The sequence below is a fragment of the Odontomachus brunneus genome, unplaced genomic scaffold, assembly GCF_010583005.1.
Source record: "Odontomachus brunneus isolate Ranch 3 - 2012 unplaced genomic scaffold, Obru_v1 Obru_scaffold_006, whole genome shotgun sequence".
NCBI classification, from domain to species: Eukaryota; Metazoa; Arthropoda; class Insecta; order Hymenoptera; family Formicidae; genus Odontomachus; species Odontomachus brunneus.
Genome location: NW_022639456.1, coordinates 4,059,737 through 4,081,807, shown reverse-complemented (window position 1 = coordinate 4,081,807; position 22,071 = coordinate 4,059,737). Strand labels below are relative to the sequence as shown.

Genomic DNA, 22,071 nt, shown 5'->3' with positions numbered 1-22,071 from the left:
CCCCGAAATTCCCTACTTTTCGCGCGTCTTCTCTCGAAGCATCGCACATTCACGACGATCAGCGCGTCGACATATCTTTTTCTAGATCCATTTTAATCACGGTGAAATTGACCTGATCGAGCACGTGTAACGAACTGCACAACTGGTTTTTGGATCAAGAACTTTTTAAACGAACGACAAGAAGGAAATTCGCCAATTCGAGACATTTTATATCGAGTATCGATCGCGTATGATCATGCGTATCGCGACGATAGATCGCGGACTTGTGTTCTCTTTTTCTGATTTCGGAGCAGACAACAGATGATGAAAGAGATGCGCGAGAACGAAGAAGGAAATTGAAACAGCGGACATCTCGAGGGACAGGAGGTTTAGCCGTTTCGTGTAAAAGAGAGAGTTTATAAGGATATATATATATATAAATATGTATATATATGCACATATATATATACATATATATATAAAATAAATATATAAATATATACGTCGCATTAAATTTAGATTATCGCAGGGAAACGGAGACAGAAGGATAGTCAAAGACGTAGTGTTAAAATTACGGAGCTCGATACGAGAAGATTGAGAGAAGCGCACGCATTAATCGTTGCTAACGCGAACGCTAATAACGGATAACGTAGCTTTTAAGGACTACCGATGCTCCGCCGTTAATCCCTTCGTTTCCGGATAAACGAACTTCCCCCGCGGACACTTGGCGATCATTGACGCGAGCTCTATCTGGACGCTCAACGACAACGAATTTGTTGAATCTGCACATCGACGTATCGTATTGAATTTAATTAGACATATCGGCCGAGTCCAACGCGCGACATCATCAAATTGTTCGCCAACTGATCGGTCTTGATCCCGAATATTCGTCCACGTTACTCGCGAGACGCATATCAATCGATTTTTAAGCGATTTTTCGACACAACAAGAGGGATTTATCGGATTTATATGTCGCATTTTTTAATTGGCACGTCAACGTCGCTCGACAAGAGTATCGCTCGACAAAGAAAAGGGGCGCGACAATGCCGCTGGTCTCGAAGGGTTTAAACGATTCATCCGGCATGCGATCGAGAGCGGATCGATTTTCAGCATCCACTTCTACCTCGCGCGAGGACAGCACGATTTTCCTGCGCCGCATCGACGCGCAAAGCTCGTCCTCGAATGAAATTTCTAATTTTCCACGCGGCATCGCGGAACAGATTGTAGCAAAGTGTATTAACCACTCAGCATAAATGAGACATAGTACATTAAGCGAAATAAACTTAGCGCTGGAGCTTGAAAATACACACACACACATATATATACATATATATATATATATATAAATATAAAGATATTATACCGGTAAAAAAAATGACACGTGCGCACCGAATATGCATCTTGTTATTTATAATAAACGGATACGAGAAAAATAATGTGATTGTGATTAACACCTCTCTTCTTTTGACTCCGCTTAATCCAACATGTTACCAAGAAGAAACGATAATACGCTATTTTTAAGACACGCGAAACAATCCTATTCTAATGAAAATTAATTGAAATTGGCACTTTTAATTATTTCGTCCAGCAAAATTAAAATTTTGAAATCGACATGACTTTAACTGTAATGTCGAATTAAAAATTTTAAAATAAATTCGAAGAAACGGTTCAACAATATTGTAATATATTTTGTTCGACACAATCGAAATGTAATATTCTTCTACAACTCATAATGGCTTGTTTGACACGCCTTCGCCATCTCCTACCATCCATCACGACCCATCCGTCACGAAACTCGCACATTTGGTCTTTCTAAACGCGCGAAAAAACGCGCTGCAAGGCGAAACGAGCTCCCGGATCCCGCCCGAGAGAAGCCAGTCGCTTTCAGAATAACGATTTGAAAAGGGAGGAAAAGGAATAAACGGAGTACGCGCGATGAAGACATCTGCATTTTTATGAAGACCATTATTAACCGTCGGGCCGCGCGAGCGCTTCGTTAAGAATCAGGGGACCGGCTTAATTAAAACGTCTTCGTCGTCGCGATGAAGCCGCTAGGACCTCGGAATAGCGTGACGTTTCGATTCACTCGTCGACAATCCAGAGCTGCCATTTTTATCGGGAACAGTGCGGAATAGTCGCGACTACTACAAGAGCAACATTGTTTCAGTCAGATGATGCGCGACTCGAGACAAAGCCGGTTCGTCGGCTATTATCTAACGAGAATGCCGGAAGACGATAATATTACGCACGTGCAAAACGTTCTCTGTCCAGCTGCTCGATTATTTTAGCACGGAATACGAAAAGTCCGATAGATTTATTGCAAGCACATGCGACTTGGATTTCAATTGTGCTGCGATAATGCTACGCGCCCATAAATCTCCGCCGTTTGCTTTGACGGATCATAATAGATCATGGCGAAGCGTTTCCTATTGAGAACACTCTGCGGAATTATGATGCTCCACGAATAGCTCTCGACATAGCGATCTCTTTCTCGAGAAAGAACGCCGACAGGTTGGTAAAATTATAAACGATAATATCGCCATGGAGAGAAATTTCGCGATGTCGTTGGCAAATAACGTCACGAGAGTTGTGTCATCGTTATCGTCCTTTTGCGAAATTGCAAGTTGTTCTTACTATGAAGGATACACGAGATACATATAACTAGACCTCGATCGGGCTATAAACGAGAAAATATTGTGACGAGGAACTTTCGCAGATCGAGAGGATTTGTCGCGCGACATTTATACCGTTCATTCCTCATTCGCTCTGTAGCCGTCGGTTTCACGGTTTTCTTCACAGGTACGCGATCGCACGTACGTATATCACACGTGCGCACCGTACATGCGTGCATTGGCGACAAGAAACCAGTCTTCTCAACGATTTTTGCAACGACGAAACGACTAACGTCTTCGCGGAATCGATAGGACCGTGCACGCACATCCGCTCATCTCCAGTAGAAAGAAACTGGTCGTATATTCCTTTTGACTCTTTTCATTCGCGGCTATTAATTGCCAATTCCCAAAAACTTTTATACATCTTTCTTATCTTGCTCAACTTACCTCCAACTTTTTTTTACCTCCAAGTTCCTTTTCTAGAAACTCTTAAGTAGTGTCAGACTATCAAATTAGCAAGAACGAATAAATTATGATAGTGTAAACATTAATCAAATAGTAAAATAACTGCAACCAGATATAAAAAATTTGTAAAACGTTTAAACGTCTCTAATTATGATGTTTTAAATATATATATAATATATAGGTATTATTTGAAGCAGAGACCAGGGCTGGTTGGCTACTAGGATTAGTTGGCAAAATCGATTATTTCTATTGTTCTTTAATATATTTCAGAATCAAACAAGTAGAGATTTCAAAGCCATCCTTGACATGTTTAAAAATTTTGTTTGCTTAATTCTGTAACTTATTAGGATTAGCAGAAATAATCGATTTTGCTAACTTACTCTGGTAGCTAATTAGTTCCGGTCTCCTCATCTTTCGAGAATTTGACTGATTTAAGTCTACAAGTTTAAGGTTCCTAGCATTGTCCATCTCTTTTTTAATGACGTCAGAAGCGAGAAAATGTATGCTAAAAATTCTCGAATCGATTAAACAAATTTATAAGATAAAAATCGATTAAACAAATTTATTATAAGATATTCCGTGCACTCCCCTTTTACTCTAACAATCAAATTACAATAATTTATGGTAAATTAATCTAAATAGGTTAAATAGGCGAAGAAATAGGTTAAGAAGATGAAGTGTATATCACATTAATTTACGACAAATTATTGATTATTGGAGCATAAAGAGGAATGCACGGAATATTTCACAGATTTATTTAATCGATTGCAAGTGTCACCTTATAGATATATCTTTTTAATTTATTTCAATGTATTTCGCAAAAATTTTTAGTATGCATTTTCTTGCTTCTGACCTCAAAAGAGATAGACAGAATGCGAGGAGTTACGAGCCTTAAAAAATTACTCAACAAGTTTATTATATCAATATATGTGTGTGTGTGTGTATCAAGTTTCTTTTTAGAAGCTTTTAAATAATGCCAAATGATCAAATTAATGAAAGTGAATAAATCCAAAGTGACCAGACGTCCCGATTTTTTCGGGAGAGTCCCAATTTTTCACCCTTTGTCCCGAATTTTTTCGAGTGCTATTTGGGACACCAATTTGTCATCATTTTCAATGATAATCAAATAATTTTCGTATCTTTTTACCCCTCTCCCTCCGCTTCACACATTTATGAAGTGTCAGGGCGAATTCAGGACTAGGAAATCTGGTCATCTTACATATACCGCGAGGAGAAACGACAAGATTACTTACAAATAACGTCTTCACGATACGACTTATTAACGCGCGAGACTCACTTTCGACGGATAAAAGACGCGAGAAACGCGGAGCGATGTGGATCGATGTGTACCCATGGCTGCGGCTTGGCGCGAAAAGATCGAGCATTTCGCGCGATTCATTACCAACGTCTAGATTGAATAACCACGATGACAACCTCGTAGTGCGAAACGAACGCGATTGGTCTAGAGTGGTTAGTAAGAGGCTGAGCACAATAAAAGGAATAAAAAATAGGGAATCAAGAATAGAGAACAGGAAACAAAGAATAAGGAAGAGTTCAATATTAAAACATGAAACCTAATTCATCAACGCAGAATAGAGGAACAAAGGAATAGCGTTAATTTTTGTTTTCAATATTCCTTATTCCTTACTCAGTATTCCTTATTCCTTATTATCTGTGCTCTGTTCCTTATTCCTTTTATTGTGCTCAGTCCCCATAGACTAATATACATAGACTCCGCATACAGCCAGAAAAGTAAAGCCAAAATATACAGCCCCTCTGTTCTCTGTCTCTTTCTACACACACAAAGTGCGCAATAAGATTTAAGTAAGACTTTTGCTTGCCAGTCCAATTGGGGTGCTGTTGCCCTCTATAATATTATGAAAACGAGAAATGGATGTACACGCAACAAAAAAAATAACAAAATAGGGAGAAAATGATTAGCCCCTCTATAATTTCGCTCTCTTTCTAGATTGACTTCACTCAGTAGACGATAGAACAAAGGGCGTTCGGAGTCCATGTATACTATGTTCATGTCAGTCCCTTACTCGAGCAAGTGATTAAGGTGTCCGCCCTACAGATCGCGTCGTTGTAGACGCGCGACCTAGTTCGCACCACTGGTGCGTTCACATTCATGCATTTTTGGCACTTTCGGCGCGCTAATGAACTTTTGGTATACGTGATTGACAGCGCGCGCGTCTGCAATCTTTCCATGCCGAGCAACTGCCATAGACAAAACGCTCCGTATTCCATACGTCTTTCGCTTATGTCCTGTGAGTCTTCTGCGGAAATAAGAGTAATAATAATAAGTATTAGAGTGCCGAAAACAACGACGTGCGGTCGTCAGAATATATCGTAAGTACATTATTACGGAGCAATCTCCTCCCTTCTCGACACACACAGTTAAGGTGACCAGACATCCCGATTTTTCACCCTTTGTCCCGAATTGTTTTAAGTGCTATTCGGGACACCGATTTGTCATCATTTTCAATGATTGTCATTAATTTTCGGATCTTTTTACCCCTCTCTCCCCACTCCACACAATTATGAAGTGTCCCGAATTCAGGGCTGGGAAATCTGATCACCTTAGTAAATCGCACTTGTAATAGTGTAAACATTAATCAGATAACAATAATTGCAACACTAATACATTTGTAAAGAGTTTGAATGTCTCTAATTATGATGTTATAAGTATATATAATATTGTTATTTGAAGCACTTTCGAGAACTCGACTGATTTAAATCTACAAGTTAGTACGTTATTTAATGAGTTTATGACATCAATGTGTATGTGTGTCAAATTTCTTTTTAGAAACTCTTAAATAATACCAGATGATCAAATTAATAAGAACAAGTAAATCACAGATGTAATCGTATAAATATTAATCAGATAATAATAATTGCAACTTGACACTAATATAATAAACTTATCAAACATCTCTAATTATAATGTTATAAATATACATAACATATAAATATTATTTGAAGTATTTTTGAGGACTGTCAACTGATTTAATAAGTCTACAAGTTAATATGTTATTCAATGATGTTATTACATCAATGTATATGTGTGTAATATGTATCAAGTATCTTTTTAGAAACAATACCAAATAATCAAATTAGCAAGTAAACTATTTGTAATCATGTAAATATTAATCAGATAATAATAATAATTGCAATCTGGTATAATAAACTTTGTAAAAAGTTTAAACACCTCTAATTTTGGTGTTATAAATATACATAATCTATAGATATCATAAAATACTCCACTGATTTAATAAGTCTACAAATTAATAACGTATTCAATAAGTTTATTATATCAATATATATGTATCTATCAAGTTTCTTTTTAGAAACTCTTAAATAATGCCAGATAATCAAATTAATGAGAGCAAGTAAATCATACTTGTAATCATGTAAATTTTAATCAGATAATAATTGCGAACTGATGCTAATATAATAAACTTGTAAAAAGTTTAAACATCTCTAATTATGTGTTATAAATATATATAATATGTAGGTATTTTTTAAGTACTTTCAAGAACTCTACTGATGTAACAAGTCTATAAGTTTATCTTGCTAAGTAATACTTTAATTATTAATTATAGTTTATATATTATACAAGTTAATAATTATTTAATTATTACTACGATTATATTTACATGATTACAAGTATGATTTACTTAAGAGTTATGACAACAGTTAGTACAAGTATGATTATTTAAGAGTTTCTAAAAAGTTTCTAAAACTTGATACGTACACATTGATATAACGCATTGATAAACTTATTGAATAACTTATTAATTTGCAGACTTATTAAATTATTCGTTTATTATATCACAATGTGTATCGTTGCAAGCACGACGTAAAAATATCGCGAATGCCGCATTGTCGATGCGGCCGGTTGTAAAAATTAAACGAAAGACTTACAACGTTGTAATATACTGCTTTTCGTGTGCACTCCGTGACAAAGGTAACGCAGTAGAGACGGGTAGTCCTACTCGCTCAGCTCGTAGCTCGAACAGTTGAGGCACAATAAACAGACCTGCTAGACGTCACGATAAACGTAAAAAGCTATAACATAACCTACTACAAAAAAGATAAACAGGCAAAGCTACTCACCGGCCGTCTTGGCGTCCCTCGGCAATCTTCGGCGAGCCTCGGGAGTCTTCGGGCGTGCGCGCCAGCTGGCGGCGCGCGATCCTCCTTTGATCGAGCGCGCGTATTCTTGAAGCGACCGGCGTAGGAGTGAGTTCGTGTGCGCGGTAGACGTCGGCCGAGGGAGGCCGCTCGAGCACCTTCGCGTGAGCATCTGTGCAGATTTCACGTCGCGCGTTACATTCTCCGCGTCCGCGCGCGTTTCGTCGGTCGGTGACGCGAGTGTCCTCTCTTTCGGTGTTCAGCTGTCAACGTCGAAATTGTCGTCGTCGTCGTCGTCGCGCGCGCGCGGTAGGTTATGCCACCTTGAAAACAAACCTCACACTCGTGTGCTCCGTGAGTCGCACCGAACTCGCACCGGACGAAGATCCCAATCGACGAGGGGATCTCGGTCGACACGACAAACGGGGGAGCAGTGTGGATTCACGAGGACTCGAGGATCTCACCAGTCGTGACACGGATTCGAGAGTCTCGAGCGTTCCGCGAACGGACAAGGAATTTGGGGAACGTACGAACGCACAACGATCTCAGGCGTGAAGTTGTCGTCGCGTCCTTTCCCTCGCTCAATGTGAAACTGGCGCGCATCGTCCGAAAGACGCCAAGTTCGAAAAGGTGGCATTGCGCGCGTCGGGCGTACGTAACGAGTGCGGTAGTGGTGCAGTGGATATGCGTTCCTGGTTGTTGTGAGGGTGCCCGGAGTCTCCTCGATCTACGTTGGATCCCGAGGACGCATCATGAGGTTGGCCAGGATCGCTGGGATTTACGTGCTCTTCATGGTTGTGTGCGCCGATCGAGCGGACGTCATCGAAGAACGAGGTATGTGTCTTGTTCGTTCCTTCTCACTCGCACTTGAGAATTTCGTGACTGACGAAGTATTGCTATACAATGATTGTATCGCTCTCAGGTAGCAAGTTCACAAGACAAGTGGTACGTCGAATCTTTATTGTTGGTTCGATGAAATAGCGTTGTTTCGAGTTAACCAACAGGTGTCTCGAGATTAGGTTAGGTTAGATCTCCCGACTGAATATGTGTGCAGGACGGCTGTTTACGAAAGTCAATACGTACACGATTCATGTATCATTAATACTGATCACTGAGAGGAGAAGAAAGGGGAGGAGGAGGCATTCTTTCGAATTAATTAAGATAATTCGCATATGTGTGAAAATGTGATCTGCCGTCTTGTTTATCTCGTCGTCGTGCAAGTTTGAAGCGAATCCTTGCAAGAGAGCGGCGCTTCGTGAGTCACGAATTTGTCAGTAACATAGTCGCTATCGTCATCTGTTAAATCATGTAGATTTTAACGATTCCCGAATTCAGTAGATTCATTTATCTCTACCTTTATTCTACTGTTCCACTCAGCTGCGCGAATACTTCAGTTACGCAAACTTCGACGCTTTTATGAATCGCGCTTTCTCGACTCACTCTCGATTCAATGCTCGTTGAATGCGATTCCCGCTCCCAAGCTCGCGATTTTTGCAATACGACGTATACTGCAATCGCGTATGGCAAAGAAACGCGCGTGTCTAAGAAATATCCAAGTAAAATAGAAAATTCTCTAGCAGTCTGCGACTTTATAGTTGACACCGTGTAATCGCATTCTATTCACTTTTGCATTAATATATTTCCAAGTACAATTTTGAAAATGTTTTCAAGTTTATCGCGAAGAAACTATTAACTATACTAAATTCTGGAAATATTAATTACCACTTTGTATTGAGAGAAAAATGTTTCAAAATTTATTGCTAAGATATAAAGTATATTCGCAGAGAAATTGATTTTATTTCTTACAAAAATAAACTTTATATTCCACGAATAAATTTTCAAGTATTTTTTCTCAGTGTATTTATTAACATCGCGGTGTCCCTTAATCCTGACCTATACAAGAGAGTAATTTTTTTATCGCATTCACGTGTACCCTACGCCGTTAGTGACATGCAATAAGTCTCACCTGTACGTTTCACCTGACGCGGTTATCGCTAGATAAGAAATCATATCGCTACGATAAGAGTGAAACCGCGATTTACACCCTTACGATAAGCAAATCTGAAGGAACCGTCGACGTGGCTTAGATAAATTCCCCTCTTTTTTTGTTGTTGCGAACGAGAGATAAAGGGTTGTGATAATAATAACGGGGACGTTGACTGGGTGAGTGTTTTATTTTTGTGCTGAAAGAAACGCCACTTTTATTTCTGCCCGATAATGCACGTGCAGAAAAGGGCGAACGCGAGAGGTGAACGAGAAAGGACGACGAACAGAGCAGGAGGAGCTTGATTTTCGTGCCGAAAACGCGACACGCGGCGTCTCTCGCGTTTGATCTCTTTCCCTCTTCCTCCTTCTTTCTTTCTCCCACGTATGCGCGGACACCACGAGTTAAATATATCTTGTTAAACGGTTAATTAGACTTTAATCGGTTCGGCTCGTCCAGAGCGCCCGACGGGAACGAGGCCAATGGTACGACGCCGTCCCGTTGGAACTTTCGTTAAAGCGGCAATATCGTCGCGAAAGAGAAGCACGAAGATAAGACATTGCTGCCGCTATCCTCAGAATTTACTTTTAGTTGGAAGCATGATTCCGACAATGACTCAAGTAACTTTAATATCAAAAATGCCACGTTGTGTTAAGAGTCGATTTCTGAGATCCTCCGTTTGATTGATACGCGAAAGCGTTTCAATAAAACGATCAATGATCTGATATTTCTCGTTTAATATCGCGTGTGGGTAGACACCGTTGCGTGAAACTGCGTAAGTCAGGTAGAGAGAGAATTATCGGGAAATGAATATTTATCACGCGTCGTATCTTAGTTTCTTCGGTACACTTTGGTATGCACGAATGAGCACATGGAAAATCACATTAAAAATAATGGATTAGAACGGCGAGTGAAATGAGGTCTAGTTGTAGTATCCACGCGCGCCAGTTTGAAAATAAAACTCGCATTTCTGCAGTGTGACACAGCGCTGTCGCTCCACTTGCATCAATGACGACGACGCTTACTCCCGATTTCGCTTCGTTTCTAGTTTATTGTCGGGAATATCTCTGTGCTGCGCAGCACACGACGTCGCGTCGAAACAACAGTAACAAAATGCGTTATTCCAGTGCGAAAATCCGGCGACCTTGTAAACCCCGATGTAAACAAACCCGTGAGCGTTTAGACATAAACACACGTGTAACAAAGATGCCTTGTTCTCGATATATTACTCGCAATTTTTCCACGTCGATTCGCCTCAAGCGACTTTACATTCCGCCGATCCACCGCGTTGAGCAAAATTGTCATTGGCGGGCTCTCTGTTCTCCGATTTCTTCGAGTCGTTACCGCTCTTCTTCGAGTACGCGCGCGGCATCTCAACGGGCTCGACTCCTCTCGCTCGTAAGGACGAGAATGATAAAAGTTAATAAAAATGCGCGGCTAAATAAGGAAGCCGGTCGGCCGGAGTCGAGGATTATGCGGTAATTCTTCATTGAATTCTTCGACGAAGTATCGCCCGGCTGAAAAAGCAGACCGCGGTAGAAGCAAGAACGCGTTTCCCCGCGTTCTTGAGGCGACGTCTCTTCTCTCCTCTCCTCTCCTCTCTGCTCCTCTCCTCTCCTCTCCTTTGCACTGCACGGAGGAAAGACATAGAGGAGCGGTAGCCAGCCAAGCATAAAGCAGAGGCTCGAATCGAACTCCGCAGCCTTGCGTGGCGCAGAAACGACCCAGACGTATCTAAGAAGTATACAGGTGACCAACCTCTATCCCCATTATCTTGCGAAGGGCGCACAAAACTCCGGGGGCGGGAGGGGCTCGCAACAATAATTTAAGAAAGAGAAATTGGGACCATTAGGAAACGGCGAGAAACGTTTGAAACGCTCCAAAGAACGTCAGGACAAATTATCGAAAATGACTCGTGTAATAAGAATTAGACAATGCGACGGTAAAGAAATTCATCGCTCGGCACAATAGCAATTTTCTCTTCGTTATTTTGACGTTGATCGGTGGTAAAAGTCGGCTGATGGGATCGGAATGATGTTCCCACGAATCGATAACGAGTCGCAAGGATGCAAGGGAACAAGCTCGGGTCAACACCACTTGAACCGATGTCGATGACGACGATCGCGACGGATGACGCATCAGCTCGCGAATCATCTTGCGCGATGATGTTATAGCGAGTGATTTAAGCACCGCGATATCTCTCGAATTTTACGCTTCGGCACCCTCACTACCGCTCTCCTCATTTTTTAAATTTCGTTGACTTAATCCGCTTTATGTAGGTCGGAAAAGTACAATTTGCGTCGTTCCCAGTAATCTTTTAAATTCGATTTAACGCGATAAGGCGATATCAAAGAGAAGGAAGGAGAGAGAGAGAGAGAGAGGGGAAAACAGAAAGTACGCAATCGCACTAGATATGTCAGTATGCGCAAAATATATAAGAAAATAGTAGTAATAATAATACAGAAGCTGCGTCATTATTTTGCTTGTCTTTATTTTAGACATATTTATTTAAATACCAGATAACTCGCGTTATCTCAGCTTCGTTACAACTCAAGCGTTAATAATGTTTACGATCGTATTTTTATCGTAACACGATTCGACAAGATGATATGTGGAACCGTAAAGATAATCACGAGCGCAACTTATCGCGAAGGAACTTTAGCAGCATTGGATGTTCAGCAATTGAGCTATCTCTGCCGGTGCAGCGGCAGCAGTAGAAGCAATCAGGGTCGAGCGACAATGCATTCACCTCGCGCTTCGAGTACATTTTACTTCGTACATTGTCTCGCGTCGTCGCTGCCTACTCGTTAGCTTCTCGTTTTCTTCTGCTTAACAAGGATCTGTCTCGATCGGAAATGGCTTTCAACCGTCGCGAAATTAGCGCGTGGACATTGCAGCGCTGCTCGTTTCGTTCTCAACAACGCTAGTTTATAGAAGATCGGACAATTAAGACTTTAAACTGCAACTGCGAGTACACACTTAATTTCGATAGAGATCGTCCAAGTATCTCAACTCTAATAATTATCTTCATCGCTATTGAACTCGATGTAGCGTGCACGTGTGTCGTGCAACGTGCAAAGCGGTGAAACGCGTAATAATCGCGGCTGCAATTATCAGCTTGATCGTGGCGCGCGATCCATCGTGGGGTCCACGTGTCCGGCGAACGAAGAAGGAGCCCGGTGTAACTCACGCCCAATTACAAGGAACGCATTCACAGCCGCGTGTAGACGCGGCTCTAAGTGTGCGTAATTGTTTAATGGGCTAATGAAATGATACAGCCGCCGAATCTAAGCGCGCACAAAAAGCCAATTGTGTGCCACCGGCATTCCCCGATTATCCCGACTTCGTATCAGGCCGCGGCCGTCCTCGCGACGCAACATAGGCAACATAGGCAGAGAAAAAGAGAGAAAAAGAGAAAAGCGAGAGAGGTGCCTTCACACGCGCATAATTTAGTGCGCCGCGCGCAAAATTATGCGCATGAGAAGTGTTTTCCTCTGAGAACGAGCGTTTTCCTCGGACACACGCGCGTTCACGGGATCGCGTCTCGTGCTATTGGTGAGAACGCGTCTCGTGACAATGATATTACAATATAATCAAATCGACAAGTAAAAGACTACCTCAAGACTCAACTACCTGTGATTCTCATTGAGTGGAAATATCCGTCTAGCTATCATTTTAACGGAATGTCTTGCTGTACTTTGCGTGGTCTGTTCTTTTACAGAAAATTTCTGATGCAAACTGCATTAGAATTTTCCTTGAATTTGTCGCGAGGGAACGAGAGACTTGACACTCGGAATACTGATAGTTGACAACGTGTAATGGCATTATTATTATTCTGTTTTTGCATTACATTCGTTTGGTGCTTCACAATATACACGATAGCTAGGAAGACACCATAGCAGGTGAGAAAAATTCTTAATGGAATGCATCTCGTTTGTATTGGAAGGACGAAAGGGAATCCAGCTGCGAAGGTTGAGCACTGATGACCCAGCTTTCTATTCATATCATCTCTTTCGAATTTCCAAAGAATCTCAAAGCGACATGACTACCGTAACCATAAAATATGAATGATCGCGTCAGCCGCTAGGCGCATACCGTCCAGGTTTTGTGCAAAACGAAGGATGCACGTCCTTCCTGCACGTCCAAGCATTTCCCGTTTGCACGTGCTACGCGTAAAACCTACGCGGCTGTATTTGCCTACGTGTGAAACTGGATCCCAGTCTAATCTGTCGCGATTTTTTCTCTTTTCCGCGCGCCTCGTACACGCCCATGCGAAAGAACGCGTTGGACATTCTGTGAATTCTCGAAGCACGTGCCTAGCGAGTTCCGTTTCCGACAACGATCAAATACCGTAAAATTATTAAACCGTTACCTGATCTCATCTAAAATTGTCCATTTAAATACTGCGATTTCATGACACAAAATATGTCTGAAAATTTTCCTTAATATAGTAGAGATATTCAAAGTAAATCTAAATCAAACTTGTCCCTTATCAAATTACGATATCGTCCATATGAAATTATGAATCTGATTTAATAGGTAACGTTGTTAACGATAAGTTTTTTTTTTAAGATACATATTAGTCATGGTGTGACTTTTGTTGAGAGTAACAGTTAAGTTTGACAACTCTGTTTGACCCGAGGCATTCTGAACGCGTGGAAAAAGATTCTCGCACGGTGTCGAAGGATATTCAACGTCGCGTGAAAACCGCCGAGAGGCTGCAATGAATGCTCTGCATCTTGCGGTTTCCACCGTTGGCCGAGCGTCACATTCACGCGTTGTACCTGTCGCGAACGTTCGCGGGATACGACGAGAGAGAATATTGGAACCGCCGCATCCGATCGCGGCGGAAATCGGGACGCGTGCACACACCGTGCCGTCGCAGTGGTCGCGCCGGTCTACGATGAAGTTCAAAGAGTCGCGGTATTCATCGGTCTGAAAGAGAGATCCTGACTGCGAGAGGATACCCCTTTCATTACGGAGTATTGAAGTTCAACGACACTGCCCTCGATGCGTAATCCCGGCGACGACATTCAGTGACATGTCCAGCGTCGATCTCGAGACGCGTCTCTCAAGGGACATGGCCACAGCCCGAGGGTCACCAGCAGGAAGGGATTTGTAGGCTCTCGTTGAAACTTGCCGTAACTTTGGCTTCGTTGCGCAGTAGAAAGCGCCTTTAGCGCTCGTAACAACGACGTTGCATCGCGATCGCTACTTTCTTGCCTCGTCCAGACGGAAAGAGAGAAACGGACTATGTTTCTTCCTTCTTTCGTCGAGCTCCATAAAATTCCATCAGACGTTTATCGTGCGCGGCCTCCGTTAGAAATGAATTACGATTTGGTGTTTCGCGATCGTCTGAAATTCAAGCACGCTCGTATCCCAAAGATACAAGAACGCGTCAAAATTTCTAACGCCGTGACTTGGCGTTGTAAATTTTTAAGAGATCTCCAGAAATGTGTGAAAACTCTCATTTTTCGGTCGAGTATCCCTCTCGTAATAAAGAAAAGACTGCAGCAAACGGCTTCTTTGACGATACGCGCGGCCGCGAGAGAGAGAGAGAGAGGCCTCCTTGGGACGAGTGAACTCGACCAATAATACATAGTGACTTAACACCAGTAGCACTCGGTGCGCCTCGGGTGCGAAGTGAGCATAACTGAGAGACGGTGGAGTTTAATTGAGGTTGATGAGGGGGGCGCTCGTATTGGCCCGGAATTCAATGCCGCGATGATGTTTCTTGCTCGCAGCGAGACGACGTCTTGAACGGAATGCCTCGGAAAAATCGATGAAACCGTCTCGCCGAGTCGAGATGTTCAGGTGACCGGAGGTGAATGCACTGAAAAAAGTCACCGACCATTGCGCGTCGAGTACTCGCTGTGACGTAACGCACTGTCATCAGCGAGCCTACGGGTCCCTGTCCTGACGGAGAATATATCAATCGAGCGAGATTTCGTATTCGGGTCGTTGGCATGCATCATTTTCGCTCGCGCGATCTCGCGAATTTGTCTCTCGCGCCGAATACGCGGCCGCGCTAGATGACGCGTATCACTTGTGCCGGGCACAAGGTATCTCGCTCGTGACGCGACATTCCATAGTCGTTATTTAAATGCTCGCCCCACGGTGTCTATAGGTACTTCTTATCAAGCGCGTTTTGTACGAGCCTCGTACGACGCTCGGGCCTTTGAATGGAGGCGTTCCAGCCACTTCGACAATCGAGTTGTCAGCATCCTGTCTCAAGCTACATATCTATTTATATATGCAACGAGGAAGTTGCAAGAACGTCGCTATCTTTTCACATGCGTGGGCGATTGGGAAGCGTAATCAGCAACGAACACACGCAACTGCTTTTTCGATTTACACTATACAATCGTTACAAAATTATCACGTAATTCAGGAAGCAAAATGAAAACACTCTAGTTGTCCTCCATATGTAACGTATGTGACGCAACAGATCCGAAAGTCCAATTTTTTTCCAATCGCGCGACAATAGATATTTACGAAAAAACGAAGACCACTCGTTAGAGTTCGTTGTCTCGGACTATATGACGCGCGATCATGCTTCTCGGTATTCATTGCTCGATCGTTCAATTCGCGCTCGACGAGAAACAAGTGATATCGCCCACAGATAAAAAGATGACACAGATCCGAGGCCCAGTGACACAGCGGCGAATCGAGCCGTCGATTTTTCACCCCTGATATTTCCCGACGGCGCTAAAGCCAGCCGACTAATCCCATTCAGGCGATCCTCTAACGAGACTCCACATGTCCGAGTCTCTCCTCGAGCATGAACCTGCTCAGTGAGTTCGTAAAACGGGCAGGCGGCTGCAGCGTGCTGCATGCCATAAAATCGCAACGACGTCAAACAGCGCAAAAAGACCACGACGAAATCTCTCTCTCTCTCTCTCTCTCTCTCTCTCTCTCTCTTCCCCCTCTTCTCTCTTTTTCGCGTCGGACTTGGAGGACGTGTTCGCGACGTTTTCGACGTGGAACCGGGTTCTGGGGACGCGCTCTGCCAGCACATGGCTCCAGGTTGCGTGCCGCGGTTACAGAGCAAGAACCTCCCCCTCGGCGGGAGGAACGCGCACGTTTCGCGTCCATCCTCCTCTGCTACCTTCGACATTCTTCCCGGCCCCGCACACCCCGTCCCCTGTTCCATTCAGGCATAATAACCGTGCAGTTTCCCAGTGCGTCTTCAATGGGCGAAGATTGCATGCTACGAGGCCTCGGGCCGGTCCTCCTCGTCCTCTTCCTCACCGCGTCGCTTCTACCCTCCCGTTCTTTCTCTCGCCCTTTTTCCCTTCCTCTCCATTTCCATCTCTCTTTCTCTCTTTCTCTCTTCTTCTTTCGCTCGCGTCTTCCATCGCGCGAGCCTTTCTTCGTCTTCTTCCCGTATCTTTCCTCTGTCTTGACCGTCTCTCTCCTTCTCTCTCGCTGTCTTCTACCACGGTGTCCGTCCATTCTCGCAGAGACTCGCGACGATCTTGTGCTCTCAAAAAAACAAGGGAAAATAATATTATTTCCTTCTCGCGCTTCCGCTAGCCAGAATCCGCGATTCACATCGAATACCAAAGATCCGAACTGTCAAGAACGTATTCTCTGCAGAGTGTTTCTCAGAAATCGCACGATTAGTTTGAGTTATCGTCAAGAAATATCCATTTTTAAATAATCAAGTATTACATTTGCAATCATCGACACTTTCCTTAACTCGGCCTTCAGCACGAGCAATATGCAGGAAGCGCGCAACTATTATATGACGTCATGTTGATTACAATATTGATATCTATTATTCTGCATAGTGCACAACTCTAACTGACTCTATATACAGATCACCCTCTCTTCCTTTCTCTCTTTCTCTTTGTCTCTTTCGTATGCGAGGACGCGGATATGAGATATATCGAAGCGACGTTATGAGAGCATACGTGTAGGATATGAGAAAACATCGCCTTTTTCTCACGTGTACACTAGCGTCTACCTCCGTCACGTGAATCTAAAAACATCCTATTCCCAGTGCGTAGGTAGGAACCATTGCAGCTCGGGATGCAACCTTCCCATTTATTTTCTTACTCTTCTGTCTGCCATGATTCGCCGTCTCATTTCGCGAAACACTTTGTATTTCTGTATTGAGGCAAAAGTACTGGAAATCTCTTTCCAATAACCGACTCGCTCCAATGTCTTTCTCATTGTCGTCAATCTCAATAGAAATTGAATAGCACATTATTCTGTGATATCTCTGATAATTCGCACGTGAGCGTTACACACTGAAATTTCGCGAGACTTGCTTTACTTCTCTTATTCGAATTCGCGCATCATTCATTAGCTGCACATACGATGGTATTCGCTCATTCCTACGAACGATGGAGGAATCGTGCCACTTGGCTGTATAAGGCAATGTTTTCCCGCATCGTAACGTTAACGCGTAAAATTACGAAGTACTCGCGTTCACGCGCGTACCTGAAGGATAAAGAACGAGGTGTATCCGTCTTCGTGGTTTGATGCGCGGCGTTAGGACTGCAGGATTGCGAATGTCTCTCGCGAGTTGACTCTCTTCTTGACCAAATGGGGCAACCAGTCCCGAAGAAAACAGCCCAGATATGTCTCCAGGGAGTCAGCGCTCGTCCAAACCGGGACTCGATGTCGCGAACTCGCATGAGCGTCGCGTCCTCTCGGTCTCGGGGTGAATGCCCACGGCCAGACGACGTGATGGTCGGACTGGACGAACAAGTGAACTTGAGATCCTACATACCCTCGACTTGTGCCGTCTCGACTTACTTGGCCTAATCTCAAGGCGGATTAGCAGCGATCTCTGCTCGAGCGTGTCGCGGAAAAGTGAAATTTTCATTCGGAGAACCGCTATCTCGGAGAATGGCATATCTCACTTCGGTCTGATATCACGACGAATTTCCTCTCGGTACTTATCTTCAAGGACGTGGCGTTTGCGTCATTGGAAATTTACAGTTGTGGTACGGTTAGAGCGTATTTTTTAACGCGAACCGTGTGATTTGCAATATCAATTGAATTAACGACGCGTTAGCAACTCACAATCACCTAGAATTTCATAGATAACCGCGTAAATGATAACGAATGTGAATGGATGCTAATCAGTACGACGAAGTTACCTCTGACATATTGCGCATACGTCGATATATATTTGCGATTCTGATACGCTTTATTCCAGCGTATGAAATCGTTTATAATCTATAATCAATGAGCTTCGAATCCTTATTAAGTAGAGCGAGTAGTAATAAGGAAAAAATAACAATTAACCTGATGAACATATTCATATCTCGCTCGTAGCTTGCGTCACGAGTATTTTTATAGGAATTAGAATAAATCCATAATTTCCAATCGGTTCTGACAAGGACAAATTGCGAAATGAGAGAAAATCGCGTGTGAGAATAATTTTTTTATTAATATAATTAATACTATTCTACAATTTTTTTGCATGGACTATTTCTTTTTTCACTATTTCTAAATTTTCACTATTAATAAATTTTTTACTAATATAATTAATACTATCCTACAATTATTTTGCATTGGACTATTTCTATTTCATTTCTTTTTAAAAATGCAGTAATACACTTTTCACATTTGCCGTAAGAAAATCAATGCTGTAAGGATTTCGTGGAAATTAAAGCCCTATTATTATTTATTTTTGTTATCATTCATGAACGCTCCGTTCGCTTATCCGGTGAGGTAACGATAAATTACCACGCGCGCCGAGGTCTAAAAAATTTTCATTCAATTCCTCCTGGCCTTATTTCGCACGTTCCGCATTTCCCCCTTAGCGTACGCAGACTACGTCCGAACAATTTAGACGATTCTTCTTCCGCTGCAACTGCTTCACGCGCGCGATGCAACGAACGCGTACAAGCGCATATGCGTTTGGAGAACCGGTATGTCCACGTGGAGCGAGCGCACAGAAAATCCGGGCGGGCATTGTTATCCCCGACTGTCGAGAATCTCCCGGCGTCGGTGGAGAGACAGGGAGGTCGGAGAGGGATGAAAGGCGCCGAGGGTTTGGGTTACCTGCGGGGCCGCGACACTACTCAGGTACTGCATTGTTGCGTCGTCATCGTCGTCGGGATACGAGTCGTGGGTCCATAATGCCCCCGGCCAAGTAGGTGGAAGATGTGCGGCGAGCAAGTCGGAGCTAACCTGCGAAAGGTGGCACTGAACTTCAGACAGGAATTCGTCTGCGCGGAACATAAAAAAGGAGGATCTGTTGACATAGTTACTTTACATGCACCTTGCGCCGCAATAGTCCAGCACACTCTTTCCTTCGCGAAAAACCGAACCTGTAGAACGTGGAGTCGTGTTGCGACGGTGATTTGAGCGAAGGAAAGAATTCCTAAACGCCGTGACCTACTAAGAACCTTTCCAGACTTGGGTTTCACAAACATTCGCGCTGGAAGCGCGATAATCGTGGACCATTGAATCGTTTCGTGGTAAACAATCGTTGTTTCCACGTGAAACATACAGTATGAACTCGAGATAGTATTATTATAAATTATTATTATAATGAATATTATAATGAATTATTATAATAAATAACGGAAATAAATTATTATAATGGATATCTCTCGGCGTTTAAAATTTATACAATTGTGCAAATTAGGGGAACATCTCAAGTGTAAAATTCGAACATTGGAAAAACATGAATTTAACGGATATCACCGTTTATTATGAATGCTATTTCGGACACACGAGGTGTTTACTTCTCGCTGTCGCTCGCGATACGGCCACCCATGCGGAGTGTGTGCTGAGACGCGTCGTGTGCGAGATACGAGTTCGTCGCGATGGCGAAACAACCACTATGGCGCGAATATAATGTTACACTCTGGTAGCACTCTCGGTGTGGGAACGCCGTCGGGATGGAGAAGCACAAGAAAAAGAAGAAGAGTATACACGGTCGCTCGCTTGCTCACTACACAATCGCGGTTAAGGGAATACCGTGGCCGGTCTGAAGTACATGCACGCCCGAGGAATACGATATTCCCCTCGATCTCGTGTCTCAAAAGTATCTTCGCCGTGAACACGCTGAAACTCAACGTGTAACTCAATCGCGGCTCATTTTAATGAATCTGTTGTCGCGGCTATCAGAGCGCGCGCTACGACGGATCTAAATAACGCGAACAGGAAATTCGAGATTTTTGCGCGATACAACTAAACAGTAGATGAAACTCGACGCAATATTCTCTTTACTCACTTCGTGTATGATTAGAGGAGCGACGTGGCGATTGAAAAAGAAGTAGGACGCTCAGTCATACTTTTTTTCAGGATCCTACCTACACGCGTTTCTCATGTGCGTTATACAGTTACTCCATCGCGTGAACAGAATTTTTTCCCCGGTCTGACGACCGAAACAGGCTCTCGATATTTACCGCAAAACAGCCGCGCCGTAATGACGCGCCGCGAGATTGTGCGTCACACACGGCGACTCGAATCCGTTCTTTGCCCTTCGGGGTCTAATTTTTTCCTAAGCGTTGGCGTAACGTTTTGCGAAAACACAGCCGCACGCGAAGTTCGGCCTGCCCGCGGCGGGAGAGTGCATCTGTGTAAAAGAAAAAGAAGGGAAGACCGGAGTTTGTACGCCGGCCATGTGGATACATCGAGCACACTTGGCGGGCACCATGTAGGAGCACATGTCGCGCTTTTTATCGAACATTTCGTTTTTCGTCGCGATAATGCCGGGAGACGCCCTTTGCCTCGACCTCGGTCTGTTGAGCCCGAGCCTTAAGCAAAATACGTCGCGAACGCGCGCCAAATCGCTTTGTAATTCGACTTACTGTCTCGTTAACGCCGAAGATTGATCGACCGTAGCGAATTAGATAGCGGTACATTTTTCGCTCCGGTAATGTTCCCGTGTCGTTAATGCGTGTTCGAGAGAGTCGCAGTAAGTAACATAAACTTTTTCTGCAACTTTACGTCGCATTTGCATACATCCAATCACTTGATATTTTGATGCCGTATTTATTTTCTCTTAACGTCTCACTTAACAAAAGTATTTCTTATCTTATCGGCCAGACTCAAGGAAGATCTATTTTATCTATGTTTATTTTGACGCGATATACGCGTCCACTATTTGCTGTTTAAAGGTCTAGAGCTGCAAACGATTGATAAGATAACACGTCGAAATAGTACCGCAATGGCCGACACGTGTAAGTACGGCGAAACCTGAATTATTTGGCGTAAATCAATCCAAGAAGCACCCGTGCTGGTCCCGTTATGGGAAAAGAAAGATGCGCTGACAGCCCTGCGTCTCTTCCCGCGCTCTTTGCGCGTGTGTTTTTCTCCTTTCTGCTCCTCCATCGCGGTGGTTTATATCTTTCTCTTTCTGTCCCTCTGGATCCTTGGCGATTTATATCTTTCTTTTTTCCTTTTACCTTTTTTTCCGGATCGTGGTCTGACCCTCTCATGAGGAGACGGGCAAAAAGGCACGCGGGTTTTCGGAAGGCTATAGTGTCCCCTGAGGAAAAGCAGTCGTCTGAGCTGATCTGTTTGCGCACGATCTCGAAAGTCGACAGCTTCCATGTGCGGTTCCGACCACTCGACGATCCTCCACGCGAATGAATCGTTTGACAAAAAGCAACGCGAATTACAAATAATAACTAGTCTCATGTGTACGAGTAATGCCACATTCTTTCCAATGTATCATTAGACAGATCGGTTCACAACAATATCGATAACTACGATCAAAAAAGATCTCGAACAATTAAAATCGAGCGTGCGCACCAATACGCGCGCCTAACACAGGCTTGACTCACTTGGTTTCGTCCATTTTTGCGCAACATTTTTGCTACGTTTAAAATTGAAAAGCGCCTCCCTCTATCTACCACCCTAGCAGATAAAAAAGAAATTAAGTATCGCGTTTGTGCGGTACGAATCGTCAACGTCAGC

At 43.3% G+C, this 22,071-nt stretch overlaps 2 protein-coding genes across 3 annotated transcripts in view; one reads left to right on the top strand and one right to left on the bottom strand.

The window, feature by feature from the left end:
• The window catches only part of LOC116853093, a 38,718-nt gene extending 31,325 nt beyond the window's left edge, over nt 1-7,393 (bottom strand). Inside the window, exons 1-2 of one of the 2 annotated variants that reach the window (XM_032833972.1) lie at nt 7,176-7,393; nt 6,984-7,101 (exon numbers count right to left, since the gene is read on the bottom strand). In XM_032833972.1, coding sequence (XP_032689863.1) covers nt 6,984-7,101; nt 7,176-7,365 — 308 coding nt within the window. In that variant the 5' untranslated portion in view covers nt 7,366-7,393. Of the gene's footprint in view, nt 1-6,983; nt 7,134-7,175 lie in introns of those variants that run through there. The other variant, XR_004379896.1, reaches the window with a different exon arrangement.
• Nucleotides 7,394-7,805: 412 nt separating this feature from the next.
• LOC116853040 (epidermal growth factor receptor) overlaps nt 7,806-22,071 on the top strand; it is a 136,940-nt gene continuing 122,674 nt past the window's right edge. The window contains exon 1 of the mRNA XM_032833897.1: nt 7,806-8,027. The gene's annotated coding sequence lies outside the window, so the exon portion shown is untranslated. The remainder of the gene's footprint in view (nt 8,028-22,071) is intronic.